General features: G+C 35.9%; 3 protein-coding genes across 3 annotated transcripts in view; 2 read left to right on the forward strand and 1 right to left on the reverse strand.

The window, feature by feature from the left end:
- LOC100175212 overlaps positions 1-20,745 on the reverse strand; it is a gene marked incomplete at its 3' end in the record, with an annotated part of 276,802 nt that overhangs the window by 175,698 nt on the left and 80,359 nt on the right. The window lies entirely within an intron of this gene.
- Positions 787-4,295, forward strand: mnx (transcription factor HB9). Its single transcript, NM_001128856.2, is given in 3 exon segments — positions 787-1,792; positions 3,334-3,488; positions 3,917-4,295. Coding segments are annotated over 3 exon segments (1,230 nt in total). The 5' UTR covers positions 787-813; the 3' UTR covers positions 4,013-4,295.
- On the forward strand, positions 6,159-18,939 carry LOC100186835 (ninein-like). The gene is made up of 22 exons (XM_009862811.3): positions 6,159-6,399; positions 6,677-6,876; positions 7,317-7,458; positions 7,832-8,015; positions 8,490-8,654; positions 9,110-9,273; positions 9,945-10,204; positions 10,584-10,750; positions 10,970-11,050; positions 11,633-11,831; positions 12,325-12,488; positions 12,894-13,049; positions 13,485-13,616; positions 13,941-14,095; positions 14,320-14,503; positions 14,797-14,972; positions 15,292-15,463; positions 15,772-15,954; positions 16,225-16,350; positions 17,249-17,425; positions 17,721-17,942; positions 18,073-18,939. Exons 1-22 carry the CDS (start codon positions 6,278-6,280, stop codon positions 18,256-18,258), a joined length of 3,717 nt encoding a protein of 1,238 aa, XP_009861113.2. The 5' UTR covers positions 6,159-6,277; the 3' UTR covers positions 18,259-18,939.

The following is a 20,745-nucleotide window of genomic DNA, read 5'->3' on the forward strand; positions in this document are numbered from 1 at the left end:
GGAACCTCTGTGACGTCACAGAGCCGCGTGTTCGGTAGGAAAGTGAGACACAGCGGGATCGCGCTCTCTTCCGGCGCAGCGTCGTATCGCGCGCACAGAAAAACGCCAGTAAAGCAATAAAATGAATTGAGCATACTAACATCATTACATTAGTCACTATCGCTTTTCATAGCAACAAGTATTCAATATTGTATTATGGTGATATTGTATCAGTACAAACTGAAAGCAGTTTCTTACAATTATCAGGAATTAAACCGTTTGCGATTTTATAATTATTTTTGTGAAAAGTTTTTTAATTATTTTTGTGGAAAGTTAGTGTTTAGTTAGATTTAGTAACAAATATTCAAAATTGAAGTTTACGTAATAGAAAATTGGATTAATAGAAGATAAGCTTGTTCGGTCGCGCTTCTCATGTGTTTGATGTATCGTTCCCAATTAACAGATTGCAAGGCGAAAACAGAAGTGTGACGTCATAATTAGAGAACAAACCACATGGCGGGCAACAACAGACCTTCAGACGAGAAAGGTTTAGTTGGAAGTAACTCCGTTACAGCAGTCAGCTAGTTTTGTTGAAAGCACCTTAATGTTTGTGAATTTTGAATTACGAATATTTGTTCTCTAATTTATATGTTTTATATTTTTTTTTCACATCTATAAAAGTTTATAATATTTTTTGCAATAATTATAGTTCATAATAATTTTTTGCATTAAATTTTTGCTTTTTATAAAGTTTTTTAGTTTAACTTTTATTTATTAATAAATAACTTTCTTTTAGCTTCTATCGCATTGAACCTTTGATATTTAAGATTTAAAATGATGCTAAGTACTTCAAAGTCAGCTCTGGTCGATGTATTACGTGAGCGGTTACGTCACGCAAATGACGTAGGTAGTCAACAGAGTTACGTTCCACTGGAAGAGCGAACCTCAGATTCAGATGGCGACCGGAAATCTGACTCCACTCCTCCGCCTTTCCTTGCTGCCTCTCCGACATCGTCTTTCGGACTCAGCTCCCCGGGAAGACGAGCATCGGATCCCCGCAAACGAAGCCCCGAAACCCCGATCCACCAGAAATCAGACTCAACAGAAAACGTCCCGAAACGAGCCAAGTTTTCAATCGATTCACTTCTGGCGTCTGACTCCAAACCTCCAACCGAGCGATCCAGAAATGCTCATGAACTCTACTTCAACGAATGGAATCGTACAGAAAGAGGAACCCCCAACTACCAATACAGCCCTTCCAAACAAACCCCAAGATTCCTCTCAAACTTCCACCCATCCCAACAAACCGAAATAAAAAATGAAACCTCTGCTGAAACCAACACAAGCGACACTCAACCCCCAGTGTTGCCGCGCAGCCATATTTATCCCTACTTTCCTATCAACCCATTCCAAAACGGCATGACTAGCATGCAGAACTTGAATTCTCCATCTCAGACCGCTCCTCTTGCTCCCTCCTCCCCCTCCTCCCTCTCTCCAATCTCATCCACGTCATCCTCCCCAAAACCCTCCATTGGGGGAACTCCGCTCCTGGAAGAACCAAGATCACCCACATCTTCCAACCTTCAAGACTTCAGACACGACGCCCCATCACTTGGTATCTACCCCGGGGCTTTCCCTCACCCCATGCAAATGCATCAGGGTTTTCCTCATACGATGGGGGCTCGTTTACCCAGCTTGCCTTTCGCGGCTCCGTTCGGTGGCCAACCCTTCCGTCCTCCATTCAACATCAACTCCTTCCCACTCTCATGGCTGAGGAACGACGCGGTCCTCAGGAGCTTGACAGAATTCGCCGGTAAGTTCATTTTATTTAGTTGATTTATATTGATGCGTTTTATTGTATGATGGTTATATTTTGGACTATAATATGAATATTAGGGAAGGTGTATTCGCTATCGCGCCTATGTTTAGTAGGTTAGGGTAAATGATTCATGGCTCTTTAATTTATAAAAATGTGACCGCATATAAGTTGCAACTTAGTAAAAGTGAACGTACACCCGACAAATAATGCACACCTTTATCACTGCTACAAATTATCAGCAAGCGCTACAGACGAATCGCTGTTAACTTCTATACAATAGCAACCCATCGTTCATTTTCCATGTCACTACGGAAAACAAACCTTACCGATCTGTCGCAAATGTTTTACAAAACGTTGTTAAACAATACGTTACCAGCAGAGATGCCAATACTGTCTGATTACTTAATTCCAACATATCACCAAACTGTCGAATTGCTTGCCCGCAGCATGAGCGCACTCAGTACGCTATACCTTGATTAGTCTACCTTATGTTACACAACCTTATGTTACGAGACGCAGCGACACACAGTGATATTATACGCATTTTCAAGCGATTAAAAATATTATTAAGTTTATTAACATTTTTATAAAAATAAAAATACCTAACAAAGTAAAACAAAAAACAAACCCAACCCTTATAGGGACAATTAACGTATTTTAGAAACAGTTGCGATAAATAGTATAACACACAAAATGGCAAACATGGGCACACTTTTGCTGGGAACGGGAGGTATAATTTTTGATTATGCAAGACAGCCATTATCGGAAATAGCTTTCCAACACACACATGTGTTTTGCTCGTTAAGTAACCACTGATCGTTACCAAGTGCTGTGTTTACAAACATCGAACCGGAAAATTAACAAGTCAATCTTTAACTGGCGATAGTGGCAAGATAGCAGCCACGTTTCTTTGTGGGTGTTTGTCGCTTGGTTAGCTGGCTAATCTGGCGTATGTAGCGATATCAACTCAACATATGTCCCGGTGTGTTGTACAGGGCGCACACTTTCCTTTTGTTTGTTTCGAGGTCGATAATTCTGAATTAAATTGATTGAAATATCAAGACAATATTTTCACGGTAGAAGCGGACATTTAAACATTGCATAATGCTGCTGTGTTTCTATATCAGATTTCCCAAATTTAAGGGATTTAGGGACCTTAAGTTTAGGTCGTATAAGTTGTAATATGACAGTGTATTATGACATATACCGTTTTTTAAGTATATTTTTTTACAAACCATAAAAACAAAAACAACTTAATCAATGTAATTTACATATTTTGAAAGAAAATATTTTAACGTTTAAATCTGTTCATATTTCAAACCCAGTACACGGAACTTGTTTTAAGCAATAGCAATAGACAGTTTATAATGTTGATTCGCCTAGTATGTAATCTACTGCTGTGCGCAAATACTACCACCACCAGCAACGACGAATGGTACTCGTAATGGTTTTGAAAAATTGTACAATTTTTTGCATGCCTTAATAGTAAATTGCTATTATGGCCATAATATATAAACAACTTGCATTCTTTACAGCCCACCCTGGTTTAATGAACCGATCCCGACGTCCTCGTACAGCTTTCACCTCCCAGCAACTGCTTGAACTTGAACGACAATTCAAACTGAACAAGTATTTGTCACGACCAAAGAGATTTGAAGTTGCCACCACGCTTCAATTAACCGAGACCCAGGTAATATATATAAACATCTCATAAATAAGTTGACATTTAGAGCAAGCGCAGCATATTATATATGATGTGTATAATGTTACAGTGCAAGTTGTACGTCTGTATATGTCTTTTTTCCCATTGCTTTATTTATTTATTTGAATCCAGTAACGGTATTAATTAAAACAACAAAGACTTTGTAATAACCCCAAAATAAAAACCTACTTGGTATAATAACCACACCAAAATGTGACAAAAATTCGTTGAAAAGTACTAAGTATAGTAAATGTACTTATAAAAAATACAGACTTTCTCGTATATTTTTAGGTCATCGCTTCCTTACATTAATCCAAATTCTATGTTACATGGTGGTGCTATAATACGTCAACAGATGCGGATTTTGCCCATTTTAGCCCAATTCTTTATATTAACGGTCATGTGTTTATTTTCAGGTCAAAATCTGGTTTCAAAACCGCAGAATGAAATGGAAGCGAAGCAAGAAATCCAGAAGCTCAGGTTCATCGTCGAGCCCGACTAAGGAGCAGTAACATTAACATTTCTTTTACTCTTGTGAAGTTCAAAATATCCGAAAATTTCCGAAGTTTCCCGAAGAAGGAAATAGGCAGCTTTTGTGACATGAACAGTATCATTTGGTGTTTCAAACTTTCTTTAGAATGTTATAAGTCTGCTATATGGTTGTATTTCACTGTGTTCAGTGTACACAGGAACTTGTCTTTTTTTCTGACGCTACTTTTCTCATTCTGGTTTTTCTCTCGATAATTATTTATTGCAGTAATATATCGTTGTAATTATTTACAATAAACGCAAAAAGAAAAAAAAGCAGAGTATGTGTGCGGTTGACCCGTGTCGTGATATACTTATTCCGACTGGTATATTTGTCATGTTGTATTTGTGCCTTATTACGCACACGACGCTACTGCGTCTGCGCAGTAGGTCGGAACAAATAAAATAAATACCTAGTCCAAATTTAATACAAACCTTCGTGTTAAAAACGTTCCAGACACGACGTTTACAAGCTGGAACTTTAGTTTTTGATTTAAAGTCAGCAGAACTGAGTTGAGTATGTTATTTGTACACTACAAAAAGTAAACACTATAGTAACAAACTTATTTTAGATTAGTTAAACAAAGATATTCTGCTTAATTTACACACTTTTTTTCAAACAGGATAGTTTACATATCCTATATTTCTCATCCGTTGTAAAACTACTTGCCTCAGATGATAAATATGCTAAATACGAACTATATTCTTTGTCTTTGCTTTACAAAATAAACAATAATAATAAAGCCCAGAGGCAAGTGTAACAATGAAATGATTCGGGTGTTTATTACATTGCTGGTAATCATCGGTCAGCATGTTATGTCTGACGTAATCAGACATACCGATGTCAACAGGTTAGATAGTAGAAATGTATCTTAAACGGTGGAAAATGTGTTTAGTAATCTTTTGCCCCGAAAAAATTTTCAACTGATTCGCAAAGCCCCAGGTATACAAACATATCAGTCGGAACGTTTATATCACGACACTGGGAGCTATTGAGCATGCGCCGCGATGCAACTGCGCATGCGCAATAGGTCGAAAAGTCCGGGGAAAATATAACTTAATTCGTTTATTTTTTAATGGGAATAACACGTTAGTGACCTACATAAATGTATGCCAAGTTATAATTACGTAAAAATATTTATATTTTTTAATTTCATGTAACTATGCTCCAACCCAGCGGTCACTAATGGGTTGTCCAAATTGTAAGCCCTATCAAGTAAAATCATACATAAAGTTGAAAAGTATGGAAACTCGTAAGCACACCAGGATAAAAATGGTGCCAATACTACGCTCTCTGACTGCGATGCGGTGTCGCGGCACCGCTCGCAAGAAGGCCTTAAATGGGCGTTCCGGGTGTTGGGGTAATGGGCCAAATCTGGCCTAAATGTCAGGTCCTAGACAAGTACCTATAACGCATATAAACAATATAAAAAATAAATAACATATTCAAGGCTGGATTGGTGAAAAATTCGATAAATATGTTTTTTTTTATGACGAGTATTATCATTTATAGGTATAATATATTTTTTTAATTAAAAAAAATATTTTGGAATCAGTACCGCTGGGCTCCAGTTAGTAACGTTTTATGGCGTCGTGTCTAAAACGTTTTCAACGAAGAGTCGTAATAAATTTGGACCGGGTGGTCATTGTATTTGTTCCGACCTAAAACGCATGCTCAGTAGCGTCTCGGTGCGTGCGCAATAGCGCCCGGTACAAATATATCAATCGGAACAAATATATTGCGACACCGGGGCAAAGGGGCTAGCGCACCTACCTGTTACCCAAAAGGCCATTGATTTAAGGCTCGGCGGTGATACCATTAACACCTGTATTACTGGTTTGGGCAAGTCATGAGTTCACAGGACATACGCATTGGTGTAGTATTCCAAACGTTATGTGCAGTTTATGTGCTTGGCGCATGCATTTATGTATGAGTCCAGAATCTTTGTCAGTGTAAGAGGTTTTGCTAGTGTTCTATTGGTTACACATAATAATAACAGAATTATAGCATTGTAAAATTTCTTACAGATGCAGTATTGTAAGCCGAAGTGTTTTTTATCTCACTAACTGCTGCCCGCGTATTTATTAAAACTCTGGACCTTCATCGTATGTGTTTTAAGCTTGAATTTTAATTCCATAGTTTCGTTTATAAACAAACAGAAACTTACCGCCGAGTTTGTTTTTGAACAATTTTGGTGTAAAAAAGATTGTTCTATGGTAATTTTTTGAAACATGAAACGGGTCTGGATATGACAGTAAGTATGGAACAAGATGACGAATATATAAAACAACTCGAAGGAATATTCAACGAGTTTAGAGACCATGATAAAACAGGATTGAACGAAAGTCAGTTGCAAGGATTATGCAAACGGTAAAGTTTTGATATGATAAAATGTAACGTATATTGTGCCACATTTACAAAATTGAATAAAAATTTCCAATTACAGTGTAGCATTTTATATGTTTTCCCAACAAACTGTTTAAAACATGTAACTTTACTGATGCTCATCAGTTCTTCTATTTTGTATTGCATTATTGTTCTATTTACAAAAATACCATTAATGGTGAACTTTTATAGGTTTGTTGTAGTTGTAATATTCTGCATGAATGTTATAAGTAATGGTTTATTTTATTTTTATGCTGTTCAGGTTGCAACTTAATGACCAATGCATTGAACGAATCTTCCATCTTTCTCTTCCAACCGACCATAAGCCAAACCCTGACTTATGCCATGTCTCCTTCGAAAGATTTTGTGAAAGTTTCGTTGCTGTGTTAAGCGAAGTGAATGATGATGTCAGCATAGATGATGATGATGATGATGATGTCATAAAGGAACCTCAAGTAGAAGGTAACTGAAGTCTGAAATAGTAATACATAAATCAAGTGTCAAGATTTTTAGCCATTAAAAATACATTTCTTAGATCATATCTTTTATATCTTTGCTATTTTGTTCAAGCATATCAATTTAGCGAATGTCCATAATTCATATGAAGCAACATTAAACATTTTAACTGATTTCTGTGATCTTTTACTTTTTTCTGCCAATATTGGCAATATGCGAGGTGTATATAATGGCTGTCGTTTTTTGGCCATTGGAGGATCAAGTAAGTTTCTTTCAATATAAAACTCTCTACCAGTATTGGACAAATACATATATTCCAACCACTCAAAGCACTTACTTTTTTTAAAGAAATTCTTAAGTTTGTTTTGCTACTTAAGCTTGCTTTATACCATACGTATAGGTTTGATGTTAGTTATAGAACTAAGCATTTATGTTGTTTATGGCAGAGATGAAGCCAAGACTGGTGAGAGGGGGAAGGGCTTATGGGAGAAAATCTGTTCCTCACATTCATGCAAACCTAGAAGAAGATGTTAATTATTCTGTGGATGATGAGGGGCAAGTGAATGATAGACCCGCTACTGTTCAATGGTACGTGGCATGCAGGTATTGGGGTATTGGGGTTAATATGTCTATATATATAATAAGTAGGAGTGTGGAGAGTGGTTTAGTAATGTAATTCCAAACTACTGTACAAGTATGTTGTTTTCAGGCCAATGGTATTCTGTGTGTGAGGTGTCTTATATTTGATTTAGACACTTTATGTCATCTTAGTTATGTGGCACATTAGGTTTGATTGGTGATATGCTGTATGATTTTTATTCACATCTTGAACTAGTTCTGATTTAATTTTTGACTATCATAATGTCATTGTGATGTCTTTTTCTTTTACCCGCTTCTTAATTTTGGATGATGTAACTAAAAAAGACAAATAACATCTAGTATTTTTATATTCACCTTACAGGTCATCTGACATTATGATTTCATCAGATGAAACAGAGCACGACAATAATCGCTATTATGATGCGGGTTATACTGAAAATGGGACTTACTTTGAAGCCAATGGATTAAACCAACCTTTGAAAATTCCTATTAAAGAAAAAAATGAAAAGAAATTTCGTAAAGCTCTGCTGTCAACTGATAACAATGTGGGTTGAAATTAGATTACCAGCATTCAGAGTCATTCAGGCAAAGATGAAAGCTTTGTATAGTAGTGTAGGACTTAAGTTATGTACTAGGATTACCTTAATAAATCAAAGTAATGGTATGAACAACAATTCATAATGACTTAATTGTAGTTGTAGGCAAGTAGGCAACTATAAAATTAATATTGTTTTTCAGCAGTATATTTATCACTGTTAGTTTAAAAAAACAAAAAAAAGCATTATACAAGTTTGGTACCAATTTCAAAATATTACAATTTGTGTGGTAACAACAGCAGTACAGCAATATACAAATGCTTTAACGAATAATTTGCCAATTCTTCCACAAGTTATAACTTATAACATTCCGCCATTTAAGCTACCCAAAGAATCGATAATTTTCTAAAATGAGATATACCGAACAACTAAAAAAGTATACCGTATATAATGTACTGTACCTTATACAACCATATTTTCCAGGATTCTTTGAATGACTTTTCCAGTGCAAGTGTTATACTGAATGAAGTGAATAAGGGAACATTCTTCTCTGCTCTTGATTACGATAACTCAGGTTCTGTTGAGTTAAAACATGTATGTGAGTTATGGAAGGAAGCAGGTGTGGAAAACCCTATGTTAATACTGGAGGTATATCTGTTCAGTTGGTTTTAATTTATTACACGTACTTGTAGTCTATATTGGACATATTGCGAACCTTTAAATTTATTATTCTCTATATATTTTATGTAAACTTTATGTTATCTTGTATTACCTAAGCTATTATTTGGAAGGGTACAAGTCCGGGGTAGGCTATATTTCTTCATTTGTTCATGTTTTACTAGACTTATAATCTAACAAACCAGATGGTAATTTATGTGGGTAACTGAAGTTTGAACTTTCACTATATTATTGTTGCAACTAACACTTAAATAAATATATATTTATCTAAACCTGTTAAAATTCCCTTTAAAAAATTCTATTGTGCCTTTTTTGATAACTCAGAATTAATACATACACTATACAGTGTGCTGCTCTTTTCAACTATTAAATGCCCATTGTCAAGTTTAGCGTATGAAACCAAACTCACATATTGAATATAACAGGCTCTTGACTTTGAAGAGCCATATTTAGATGGTCACCAGCTTTCAACAGTCCTTGAAAAGGAAGCTCTCTCCCTCATACCAACAGTAACAGGCAACATGGATCTATGCTCCAACACTGTTATTGCTCTTATAGCAAGCTACAGAAGCCAACTATTCCACCTCAAGTACTGTGTATTGATTATAACTTTGCAGTGTTACCAGTTATTTTTTTAAAGCCTACTTAACTTTCTGATAATCTATTAAAGTGTCCATAATGGGGAACATGGGCCACTCCTATACAGCATTAGAAGAGTATTTGCTACAGTAGCATGTTAATACGGTGCTTAATAACTTTGCTTATGTGAGAAATTAAAAGCTGCATTAGGTGAAGTTATTAGTATACTATTAGTATATTATATAAGCATGTTTAATTGAACACAGGGTATATATATAAGTGGTTGTTGTTGTTATGCTATATAGTTTAAATGGTTTGGGTAGAAGCTATAAATTGTTAATAGAACAGCAGGAAGTTAAATCTGTGAGTAATTTAATATCATTTATAAATAAATAATATAGTCAAGCTGGAAAAGAAATCACAAAGTTTTATTTTTCTATCAAAGTAATGCAATAATTGATTTTTTAGTCTGGAGGAACAATATTTATATTTAGAGTCCTATTTAAAATTTTGTAGGCTACTGTTTTTATTTCCTTGACTTTGGGGCAAAAAATGTATTTGCACGGCAATAAAAAAGAGTTTTTCAAAAGCAACATAACTTAATTAAATATATATATAAGTTGAACATAAATAACAATTTTTAAAAAGTTACCAAAACTAAAACTGGAAATCTTGTTGCAGTAACCAGGTTGATCAGAATCGTTCAGAAGTAGACAAGATGCGGGAGGACCTTGAAAGATCAGAGATCCGGAACTCCAAGCTTGTGGAGGAGGTTGATGATCGGTATTTGAGTATGGATCAACAGAATGAGAGGAAGATGAGCGGGATAGAGAGGAAGTGGGTGAAGAAGTTGTCATCCGCACAGAGGGGATTCGAGAGGGAGAGGGAAGCTATGATGGCAACATCGGATCGGGAGAGGGAGATGCTGCAGAAGGAGATCGGTGAGTTGGTGATGTCATGATAGTGTTGTAATGAATGTTATGGTGATGTCATAAGTCATGCTTTGATGCTAAAACCCTCATATGATTGTTGTTGTTAAAGTAACGATAATAAGATACAGTTACACTCATAGTTGTCAAACATAGGGAACCTGATTGATTAATATGGTGAATGCAACATACTTTGCTTGTTTCTTTAAACACCTAACAACAGGGTAAAAACTAGTTTAGACTTTTGGAACTCCACTCCAACATGTCAGTGTCGTTGTTGTGACATCACTGACATGTCACAGCGCGTAGGCCACCTAACCATATATGAATAAATAAAGAGCAGGAAAATGACTTCATTCAACTCATTGCATCTTAAACTTAAAATTTCCAGACAATTTGAAATCAACTGAAACCTCTCTGAGGAGGAAACTTGAACTTCTTCGGACAGAGAATGACTCACTTTCTGCCGAGTCATCTCGTGTTTGTCATCGTTTAAGTGAGTCCGAGAAAGATGCGGAAAGGTTGAGGAAGGATTTGGAGTGCTTGCTTACTGCTAAGGTGGAAATATATATCTGATGCTTATAGCTTATAGTACTGTTCTAACTCAATATGCTGTGTGTGTATAGAGTTTTGTGTATGGTATTGTGTTAAGAATGGTAAAGTTTAATGCCATGCTTATCATACCGGGTAATGTGTGTATGAATATATTATACTTGGTATTAACAGTTCACACTACCCATTTTTAAATTATTTCAAACTTATTTTCTTTTCCCCAAGACTTGCGACACACACAACGTGAACACTTCACAAGAGGAAAAGTTTGCCATGATAATAAAGGAATATGAGGCTCAGTGTAGGGTGGGTTGTGTTTCTTTATAACACGGATATATCTCTGCAAACAATAAACCTAGTGTGGTTTAGAGCACCATTTGTAGTACATTCAATATTGATTTGTGTTTGTTTTAGACATGTTGAGTGTACTTGATATCTGCATTCTACAAACCAATATGTTCTATAATAAACGATACCATTATAGGCGGCTTTATTAGTATACATTCGGTGTAGTTGTCTCAGCTTTTTAAATTATTGTGCATGTAAATCACTCAAATATCACGCTTACAATTACACCTGGTTCCACTAGTTAAAATATGGGGAGATCTAGAAGCTGTCTAACACAGAAAATTTTTGTTGTTTTCCAAACACAGTCCATCAACCATAAAACTGGAAAGCAGGCCTACTAATATGCCACTCCAGGTTCGGAGTGTGTGTCAGCAAATAAAACAAATTTCAAAAAAATTATTACTAATAAAGTTACATACGTGGTAACCCGTAAGTGGGCATTAGGGGTATGACATAAAACCCGTGTTATAATGACTATCGCCACAAGTTGATGAATAAACCAACCCACTCACCCATGACCCATTGATTTTAATCTATTAGCTCCTCGCTGATCGAAATGATGAACTTGCGATTGAGGTTGAAGATCTTAGAGGAAAGATCAGGCAAGAGGAGGCGGTTAGAGAGCACAACATCACTTTGAAAGACGACCTCTCACCAAAGAGGAAGAAGGCTCTTAGAAGAGGATCAACATCAGAGTACTTTGATCGTACCAGCCAGGACTACAGTGATATGGAAAGTGGTAAGTTGTGTTTTACGGATAACATTTTATTGCTGCTTCCTTGGTATTATGTCAAAAAGGCCAACTTTGCTTTATAATTGAATAATAAGAAGATTAGAGTTACAACAACATTCATGCCTATTATTAAAAAAAAAATTATAAATACTTCCATTCGTCCCGTGTATATTTTGTCTGTTCCATTTAAGTGGTTGTCTGTTCTATCGCATGTGATAAGGCTACCAGCAATTTGATGTTATGTTGCAATGATCATGAATGTAGGTCAAATTTAACATATTTCTTCATGAATTATTGTAGTGATTGTCAACGTCGAAAAATTATACGTGCATGGAGTGGTCGTGCATTAAATACGAATAGCGTATTTGAAAAATTGGTAGGAGTGCCTAATTGTGCGTTGCAGGCCTAGACTCTACTTCAGTGATTTTAGTTTAACCCCAAGTTACCAGTTTGGCTTATTCATTTTGTCGGTGCAACATTTTGTTTTATCTGACTTTAGACGGCATCTCAATGGGTGAAGGATTGGAAGTCCACCATCGGTTCTCACATCCCGATCATTCCTCGGATCACTTTACAAGGATGAGGATGGTGGAGCTGGAGAGGCAACTTGAGGATCTGAAGGAAGAGAGGAGATTGAGGCAGGAGGAGTTTATGGAGGAGAAAGTGGGTTGTGCTTTATAAAGGGGTGTATTGGGTGTTGTGGCATAGGGTGTTGGGTAATATGTTGTGGTGTCTTTTCTATTCTAAGCAAAATAAAATCAATTTAAAGTCGACTGACGTATAAATCTTAAGGGGTGGGTGGGGTATGAATGTTATTCGGGGGTGACATGATATCTTGTTGGGTGAACTTCCATTGTATGAGTTTGCTGATTATGCAGCCCCTCTTTTACTTGTACATGTCAGTTATGTGTTCAAGTGGATTAGCTAAGAATTTGCAGCTTTTACTTAGTACGAAAGCGGTAGTGTTTGGTAGTGTTTATATGTTAAGCTGTGTTTTTATTTGCATTAAACATGAATTACTGATCCTTTCCCAGCAACAATTAAAATTGATTAAATATTTTATATTAGGCTCTGCTTAAAGCTGAATTACAAAAAGATTATCAACTTAAACTGGAAAGTGTCAAGTCGTCATTACCTCGGGATAATGACGATAACCGGGCGATAGAGGAACAGCAAATCATGACGATGCAGTTATTGAAGGAGATGACACAGCAAAAAGATGAGGTGTGGTAATAGTGTGGGTTCTGTTACTTGATATTTGGGTGGTAGACAACTTATTTATGTTAATGCCACATTTATTAATAATGCAAAAATTGTATCTGGTAAAGTCCGAAGTGTAAAGATAGCCTTAGGCTGTACATGGCTGTTCAAATGTAATTGCCTAATGCTTATCAAAGGAAAGCTAAGTGGTCATCAATATAAGATGGTTTCTATAACTTTTTATTATCCAACAGAACAGACTCATATAATGGTGAAAACACAAACATAGCTACAGCTCTATAATAGCTTTGGGCAGCTTTAGTTTGTTTATTAAAAAAACAGATGTTAAAATTCTATACTTTAAGTTAAAAGCTATGTACTGTAGGTAAATTATTATGCTGCAGTTATTTGGGCTCAGATAGATGTTCAAACATCTTACATTTAAAACTCGATTTTCAGTTGGAAGCAAAATACATTGAGTTGAAGGAAACAAGCCAAAGCCATGTTGATATTGGTCAACAAGACATGGCTGATTTATGCAGGGAGTTTGCTAATGAGAAGTCTGCCCTGTTGGCTAAACATGAACAACAGGTATATAGGGGGTGTGGGAGTATACTAGCTTGGCAGTGGGAATAAAGTGCATGTACTTTCCTTTTTTGTACCTTAGAAAAATTTTGCAGTGTTTTGGAATGGTATGGTTTATATGACATCTATGTTATAAGTAGATAGTAAGCATATAGTGTATGAATATGTGTCGGGTGTATAAGATGATGATATATGCTATAACTCAACATAGAGCCTATTTAAATGTTAAAATATAACATGATTGTCTTAAACAAGACACCTGATTTATTACATACATCTTTAACAGTGCATTAATCATTACTGAATTTTTAAAAAAATCCTTAATTTTAGATAAATGAAATGGAAGCCGAGATAACAATTATTACGCAACAATTATCAGAGGAGCAGCGAGCCAATCAGAGGAACGCAGGTTTACTTGAATCTGAAAGGTTACAACATAGTGAAGCACTTGTTGCTCACCAAGATATTATTGCCAAGTTTGAAAAGTAAGTTGAAATATATTAAAATAAGTCTGGAAGTGAACTTGTGGCAATCGTTGATGATATTAAAGAACGAATACGGCACGACTTTATTGGGATTAGCCGTATTTTCAGTTTGTCCTCATAAATTATAAATATTATAAGTGTTCTGTAGGTTTAAGAATGTTGAAAGCTATTAGTGTATTTATAAAACTATTAGGAACAGTCATCTGCATGTTGTTGTCATCCAGGTCCTCTTCCTCTGCAAGTGAGGATCATATGAAGAACAAGATCAGCACAGAGAAGTTGGAAGAAGTAATGAAGGAACATCAGGCAGAGATCACTCGTCTCAAGCAGGAGCACAGGGTGGCGGTGGAAAGATTGAGGGATGACTTGCAATCAAAGCTTGATAAATTGTTGTCTGAGAAGCAACAGGTTTGTAAAAATGAGGGGTTGAGTCAGACCATTATAAGCTTTCGGCAAAACGGTGTAGGAATATTTTTTTGTGTTGCGCTTAGTTTATAAATCATTTCACACTTAAAACAGTTGTGTGAAATGTAATCTTGAAAATCGGGCTGCTAAAGTTAAGGGTGAAACTGGTCACTAACCACCCTGTGTCATGAGAAAAAATGAGAAAAATGTTTTATTGATACAGTTTGAAAACTGAAAATATTGGCTGATAATCAAGCTGGACTAGAATAAAGTATTTATTTTTATTAATTGCATAGTTCATGGAGAAGTCATCAATGTGCAGCGAACTAGAACGACTTGAAGAAAGCGTTCAAGTGGAACGTAAGGAGATGGAAGATCGTATGCAGGGCTTACGTGAGGAGTTTGAACGAGATGCTCTGGAACTTAGGAGGTTGTTGGATTGTGATAAAGCTAAATTGAGGAAGCAATTAAGGTAATACCACTGGCAATTGGTGGGTTGAAAAGTGTGAATATGGATTATATACAAGTACTGACCATTCCAAAATTATCGATTGGTTAAAACTCCAATCACTACTTTTGTGTTTTTACAATTGACATAGTATTAATCTTTCCAAATTGGTGAATGACATTGGCCTGTGGGTGAAATGGAATAACTGCATGTATGTTATGTATCATCAGTGGTTCACAAAAATCAAGCTATATTTTTTTATTGAAACCAATTTATATCAATCCTTTTACATTTTTTTTATTAGCTTTTTTTTTCTTGTGTTACAATCTTGTATTATTTGCAGTGAAGAGACAGCCAAGTTAAGGTTGCAGCTTGCTGAGGAGACTGAGAGAGAATTAAAAAGAAAAAGGCAGCTGATGGAAGAGAGTGACCGACTGGAGAGAGAGAACATGCAAAAAAAAGAAAAAGAGAGTATTGCAATTGATGAAATGCAAAGTGAAATTGAAGATCTGCAGGTGCTTTATTAATAAAATTATAACACAATGCTGAATGCATCCAGAATAATTTTATACTGAGGAACCCACTTTAAATAGCTTTTGGTTATGGTAGTATAGAACTAAGACTTTATATCCCTCTTACATTGAAAATTAGGACAATTGAATAAAAATGTTCTGTTATTTCTGCTACCAAGAGAATTGTAAAATATTATTTTTCAGCTCATACCGTATTTAAAACGTTTATTTTGTTGTAATGGTTCTTCTGCCATTTAGCAAGCCTTGTAAAATGTCTGCTTTTCGAATAAAAATATTTGCTTCTTTCACAGGCAAGGAACAAGTACTTGGATGACATGCTATCAAAGACTCGTATCTGCCTCGAAGAGGAGGAGAAGAAATCTAAGGAACTTAAAGTTAAGATGAAAGCAGAGTTAAACACAGAAGAAATGGTTAAGGACCTTAACATGAAAATAAGGGAGAAAGAGGGAATCATATTATCACTGAAAGCACAGGTTGTTACAAATCATGTTTCATTGGTTCCCAAACTATTTACCTTATTTTTCTAAACCTTACACCACTTATCGGGAAAAATGCATTATGTGGCTTGAAAGTTTATTGTGTTATGTATTTGTGTATTGGTATATCATGTATTGTTCAGCCTTTTTTTTATGCGGCTTGTGGCCCCACTGGGTATTTGGGTAATGTGCCAGCTTGGCCTTAAACTCAGGTCCCACCTCATTCGAGTAGAATAAATAAAGTGTTAAAATATATTTCCAATGCAGCTATCTGAACAACTTGACTGCAGTCGTGAAAAAGTTCATGAAATGTCGCTTCTACAAACTGACACCGAGGTTATGGAGGCTGAGAACTCACAGCTTAAGAAAGAAAATATTGTGTTGGTGGAAAAGGTATGGCTGCTGTTGAAAGAAAATTAAATACCTGTTTTTTTAGCAATTTGAGCAATTTATTATTGCCCACTGAGTTGGAGAAATTACCGTTAATTAGGAATGAGCCGAATCCGGATCCGAATAGTATCATAAAACGAAAAGTGAATTTTCAATTAAATTTGATCATATTCCTACCGAGACATCTACCAACGTTTTAATTTGTCATTTTTGTAATTTTGGTAATCTAGTAAACCTTTAAAGGCATGTGTATAATAGTGTAAAAATCTAGTAAACCTTTAAAGGCATGTGGCCAATAGCGGTGCGCCGCCTTTTATCTGCACTCGGCTGACGTTCATTGACAGGTTTTTAATCAATCTCCCGGTGCGCAGATAACATTACAATAGAAAGTTACCAATAAAAACGAGGTGGATATGCAGCCGTTATACAATTTCATTTGTTTCACCACAGTGAATTAGGTTAAATGAGGTCATCGAATATTCAGATTCGATCAAAATGGACCCTAAATAGTAGGAATCCGAATAGTTTGGGTCTCAGCCATCCCTACTGACACTGTTAAGTGTCTTGCACAGGGACACATTCAATGGCAGGTCACAACATCAAATACGTTGCATACAGGTTTTGCCGCCATGTAACTTTGTTGGTGATTGTTTTTATATTGGGGACAATTTAGAAAAACCCGAAGTAACCACTGGGTTGGAGCAATTACTGTTAATTGTCTTATGTATAAAACAAGGCCAGTGACAACAAGCATGGAATTCTACCCTTTTGTGTTGTAGCTACGTCACCAAACATTCTACTTCCTTTTTTATTATTTTTTTTCCAGAAAATCTCTTTCCAGGTTTATAATATGCCTGGCAAATTATTTTTAAATAAAATATTGTTGTCGCTTGGTTGACAGGTTCGCAATCTTGAGAAAGAACGACTTTCAAACCGCATAGAAAATGCTGGACTTACAGCCAAGTGTGAACACCTGAGTGCTCCTGTTCCATCTCCTAGGAATAAATATAAGAGACTTGAAGAGGAGAGAAGTAAGGAAAGAAGGGAGGCAGAAGAGAAGATAGAAGAATTGAAAAAGGCAGGCTTTATATGTATTGGTGTTCTATTCTAGCAGTATTTCAATGCGATTTAAATATTTGCAGTATGAGTTAATTTATATTGTCTTGATGGTTTACCCGACTTGCTTTTACCTTTTACTTAAGTAATTTTAACCTTTAGCGTGTTTAAACGACAGTAACTTGTTACAGTTATTTCAGCAAATTATTCTTTAGTCATTCAGTGTTTTTCTGCTAATTCTCTTCAATGTTTTAATTAATGTTCTTCTAACAACTGCATTAACATAAGAAGAATAAAATTCCATTTTCGTTTTTCAGGAGATTGAGCTCCTCCAGTCTTCCTCCCCTCGTGGATCGGATGCCAACCTCCCTTCAAGATCGAGACTCTTTACTCTGGATGGAGAGAACGACACGGGATGTTGTAGTGACACAGGAAGCGCAACATCCAGTGGAAGTGAGGGAGCGATGGATTCTATGAGAGCGAGGTTGCATAAGACAAGGTCGCAACTAACTGATCAGATGAGGAAGACAAGAGATGTGGTGAGTTCATTGTGTTAAAAAAATGGAACTTTTTTGTTTTGGGTAGTGGGGCAATGACAGGCCTTATAACAAAATTTGGAATTTTCTCCTAATTTAACACTTTGATTAAAACTTGAACTATCCCCAACAGTACAACAAGCTGTCTAAGAACGAATTGTTGGTAAAGGACTTGTATTGTGAGAACGCCCACCTTATGCGTGCTTTGCAAGTTACTGAAGCAAGGCAGAAAGATGCGGAAAAAAAACTTCAAGAAGAAACTGACAAAACTCAAGTCTTAGGAAGGTTGCTGAAACAAATTTGCCCCGATGTTGTGTAAGGTAATATACTGCGTGCAAGGCTTACTGTTAATTCAGCCGCTGGTAGCAGCTCTTATTGCACCATCTGCCTTGTGTGGAAGAAAAAATCCTTTCAAAAACACTTCCGCAAATAGAGTCTCATATAAAGTTAAGAAGTTATATGTTTAATCATTTTCTGGTCAGTTTTAGTACAACTGCAAACATAACAGCCCACATATGTATGACATATTTGTTTTCATTTGGGCTCTTATGTTTGTTTTGAAACTAACTAGTTAGGAATTTCTTTAAAACCACAGGCTCTCATCTTATCATTTAAAATGGAACAAAGTTCATTCCTATCTTGCTGTTCCTTTATCTTTCTATTATTATTGCTCCTAGTTTATTTTTTCTGTTTTAAAATCAAGCTGTCGACGTATATACTGTGCTACATACGGAATTTCTTATTCACACCATAGAAACACTTGTGTTTAATTATACATTTATTTTCTGTTTAAAACATTAGGTACGCTAAATTGATTGAACGAGTATTTTTGTGATCAAAAATGTGTTTTTGAATTGTCAAATATCTATCATAAAGCCATTTTAATTGTTGAAACTGTATAAACACCCAATGCACAAGTCACTGAACCACGGTGCCATGCCTGCTGCTTGTTTTCGACTATTTGTTATTTTCCGTCCCCTTTGTAATGCTGTACCTCCAATAATCACAGAAATGGTTCATCCCCACTTTCAGATTGCCAAATTCAGGGTGGCACATTCTGGCATGTAAATGCAACATAACCAATATAAACTGTTAAAATTGGCAGCTTTTGTATGTGGTTGAATTAAAGTGCCACCAACTTTCTACTAAATTTCTCTACACCTTTAAAAAGTAATCTATAATTTCGCTCACGCCCTAAACAGTGTTTTGCTTTAAATCTGGACCAATCTGACCACTAATTTTCCACTGTGCCATAAACTACAGCAATTGTGTGTAATAGCAATAAAATTTGCTGCTGCATAAACATCCATTCCTTCACATGTTACCTAATTGAATGTAGAATTTGCTGCAATTATGTTTAAGGTTTACGAATAAGGCTCAGACTGAGTTTTTTGTATTGTTATTTGGGATACACATTTTATATGGAAAATTTTTCAAAATCTGTTAACAGTAAGTTTGCATCCTTGTATAACAGTTTGTTTGTTTGTAGAGAGATATATTTTGCACTCATTATCTTTATCGAAGTGTTTCAATGCTATTATGTTTGTTTAAAAGTTTATACTTGCTTATTCATCAAGTGTGTTGCTATCTTTTCAATAAAAATCAAATTATGAGTGATTTCTGTTTTTTTCCATTGTATGTTATGTTTAAGATTTTTAACACACCACTTGTGATTGCAATAGATTTACGGTCCGGTGCTGTGGCAAAGTGGTTAGCGTGGCTGCCTGTAACCCAGAGGTAATGGGTTCAAGGCTCGACATTGCTACCAGTGTGGTCGTATGTGTCCTTGGGCAAGACACTTAACGACAATTGGTCCAACCCAGTGGTCACTAATGGGTTGTCTGAATTATCAGACATACATAAAAATGAAAAAATCCAAAAATATAATCACCCACAAAGTAACATACATGGTAACTCGTAAGCTGGCACGAGAAGTTAAACCCGTGTGATAACGACTGTCGTTTTCCGGCCACGCGAGGATGAAGTAAGTTACATTCATTACATTCACTATAGTAAAGTCCCAATAGAGTAACATTTATGGTAACTCGAAAGCTGGTACGAGGTGTGTGAACACCTCGTTGTAACGATTGTTGTTTCCGACGTCGCGAGGATATAGTAAGTTACATTCATTTAACATTGTTGCATAAAACGCCAAACAACAAGGCATAACGATGCCCTCTATGTAAAATAATTTAAAGCAGCGCCACCCACCGACCATAACGTATCATAGCAACGGGCGAAACTTTCAATTCGTCTTTTCGATCGAAGTTGTACGAAGTGTTTATCTGTTTAGTTCTCTGGTTAGACTGGTATAACTACTATAAAACATTAATAAAGTGCTTAAGTACTAGAGGTTAACATCACGATCCCATATTTAACAATTTCGCTACTGCAGTTTAAAACAGGCGTGCTGGTAAAATGCCGGTTTCTCGCCGTTACGTTGATTTTTTTTGTAGTCAATCGTTTCATATCAAATGGTCTAACTCTAGAGTAAAGTAGCCACGTTTTCCACCAATAACTTGTGTTTTTATAACCAACTTAAACGCCCTGTTTTGCTCTTGTTTTACTAATTATGTTTGTTTCTTTATTCAAAAAATTATCTTGTAGCTGCCCATCCTGTTATTGCACCATGAAATACTATTGTCCCCAATGTTGAACTTAATGTTTGAATAAATGAATGTATGAATGTAACTTACTTTATCCCTGTGTGGCCGGTAAATGACAGTCGTAATAACACAGTGTGTTACTTTATGGTTGATTTTTTAAGGAGGGGATTTTTTATGTATGGCTGATAATTTGGACAACC

The sequence above is a fragment of the Ciona intestinalis genome, unplaced genomic scaffold (genome assembly GCF_000224145.3).
Source record: "Ciona intestinalis unplaced genomic scaffold, KH HT000047.2, whole genome shotgun sequence".
In the NCBI taxonomy this organism is placed as follows: domain Eukaryota; kingdom Metazoa; phylum Chordata; class Ascidiacea; order Phlebobranchia; family Cionidae; genus Ciona; species Ciona intestinalis.

Coding starts and splice junctions, on each gene's coding strand:
- LOC100186835 (XM_009862811.3), top strand. CDS start 6,278: ATGACAGTAAGTATGGAACAAGATGACGAATATATAAAACAACTCGAA. Junction 6,877..7,316: donor AAAGGAACCTCAAGTAGAAG/GTAACTGAAGTC, acceptor TGTTTATGGCAG/AGATGAAGCCAAGACTGGTG. Junction 16,351..17,248: donor ATATTGTGTTGGTGGAAAAG/GTATGGCTGCTG, acceptor CTTGGTTGACAG/GTTCGCAATCTTGAGAAAGA.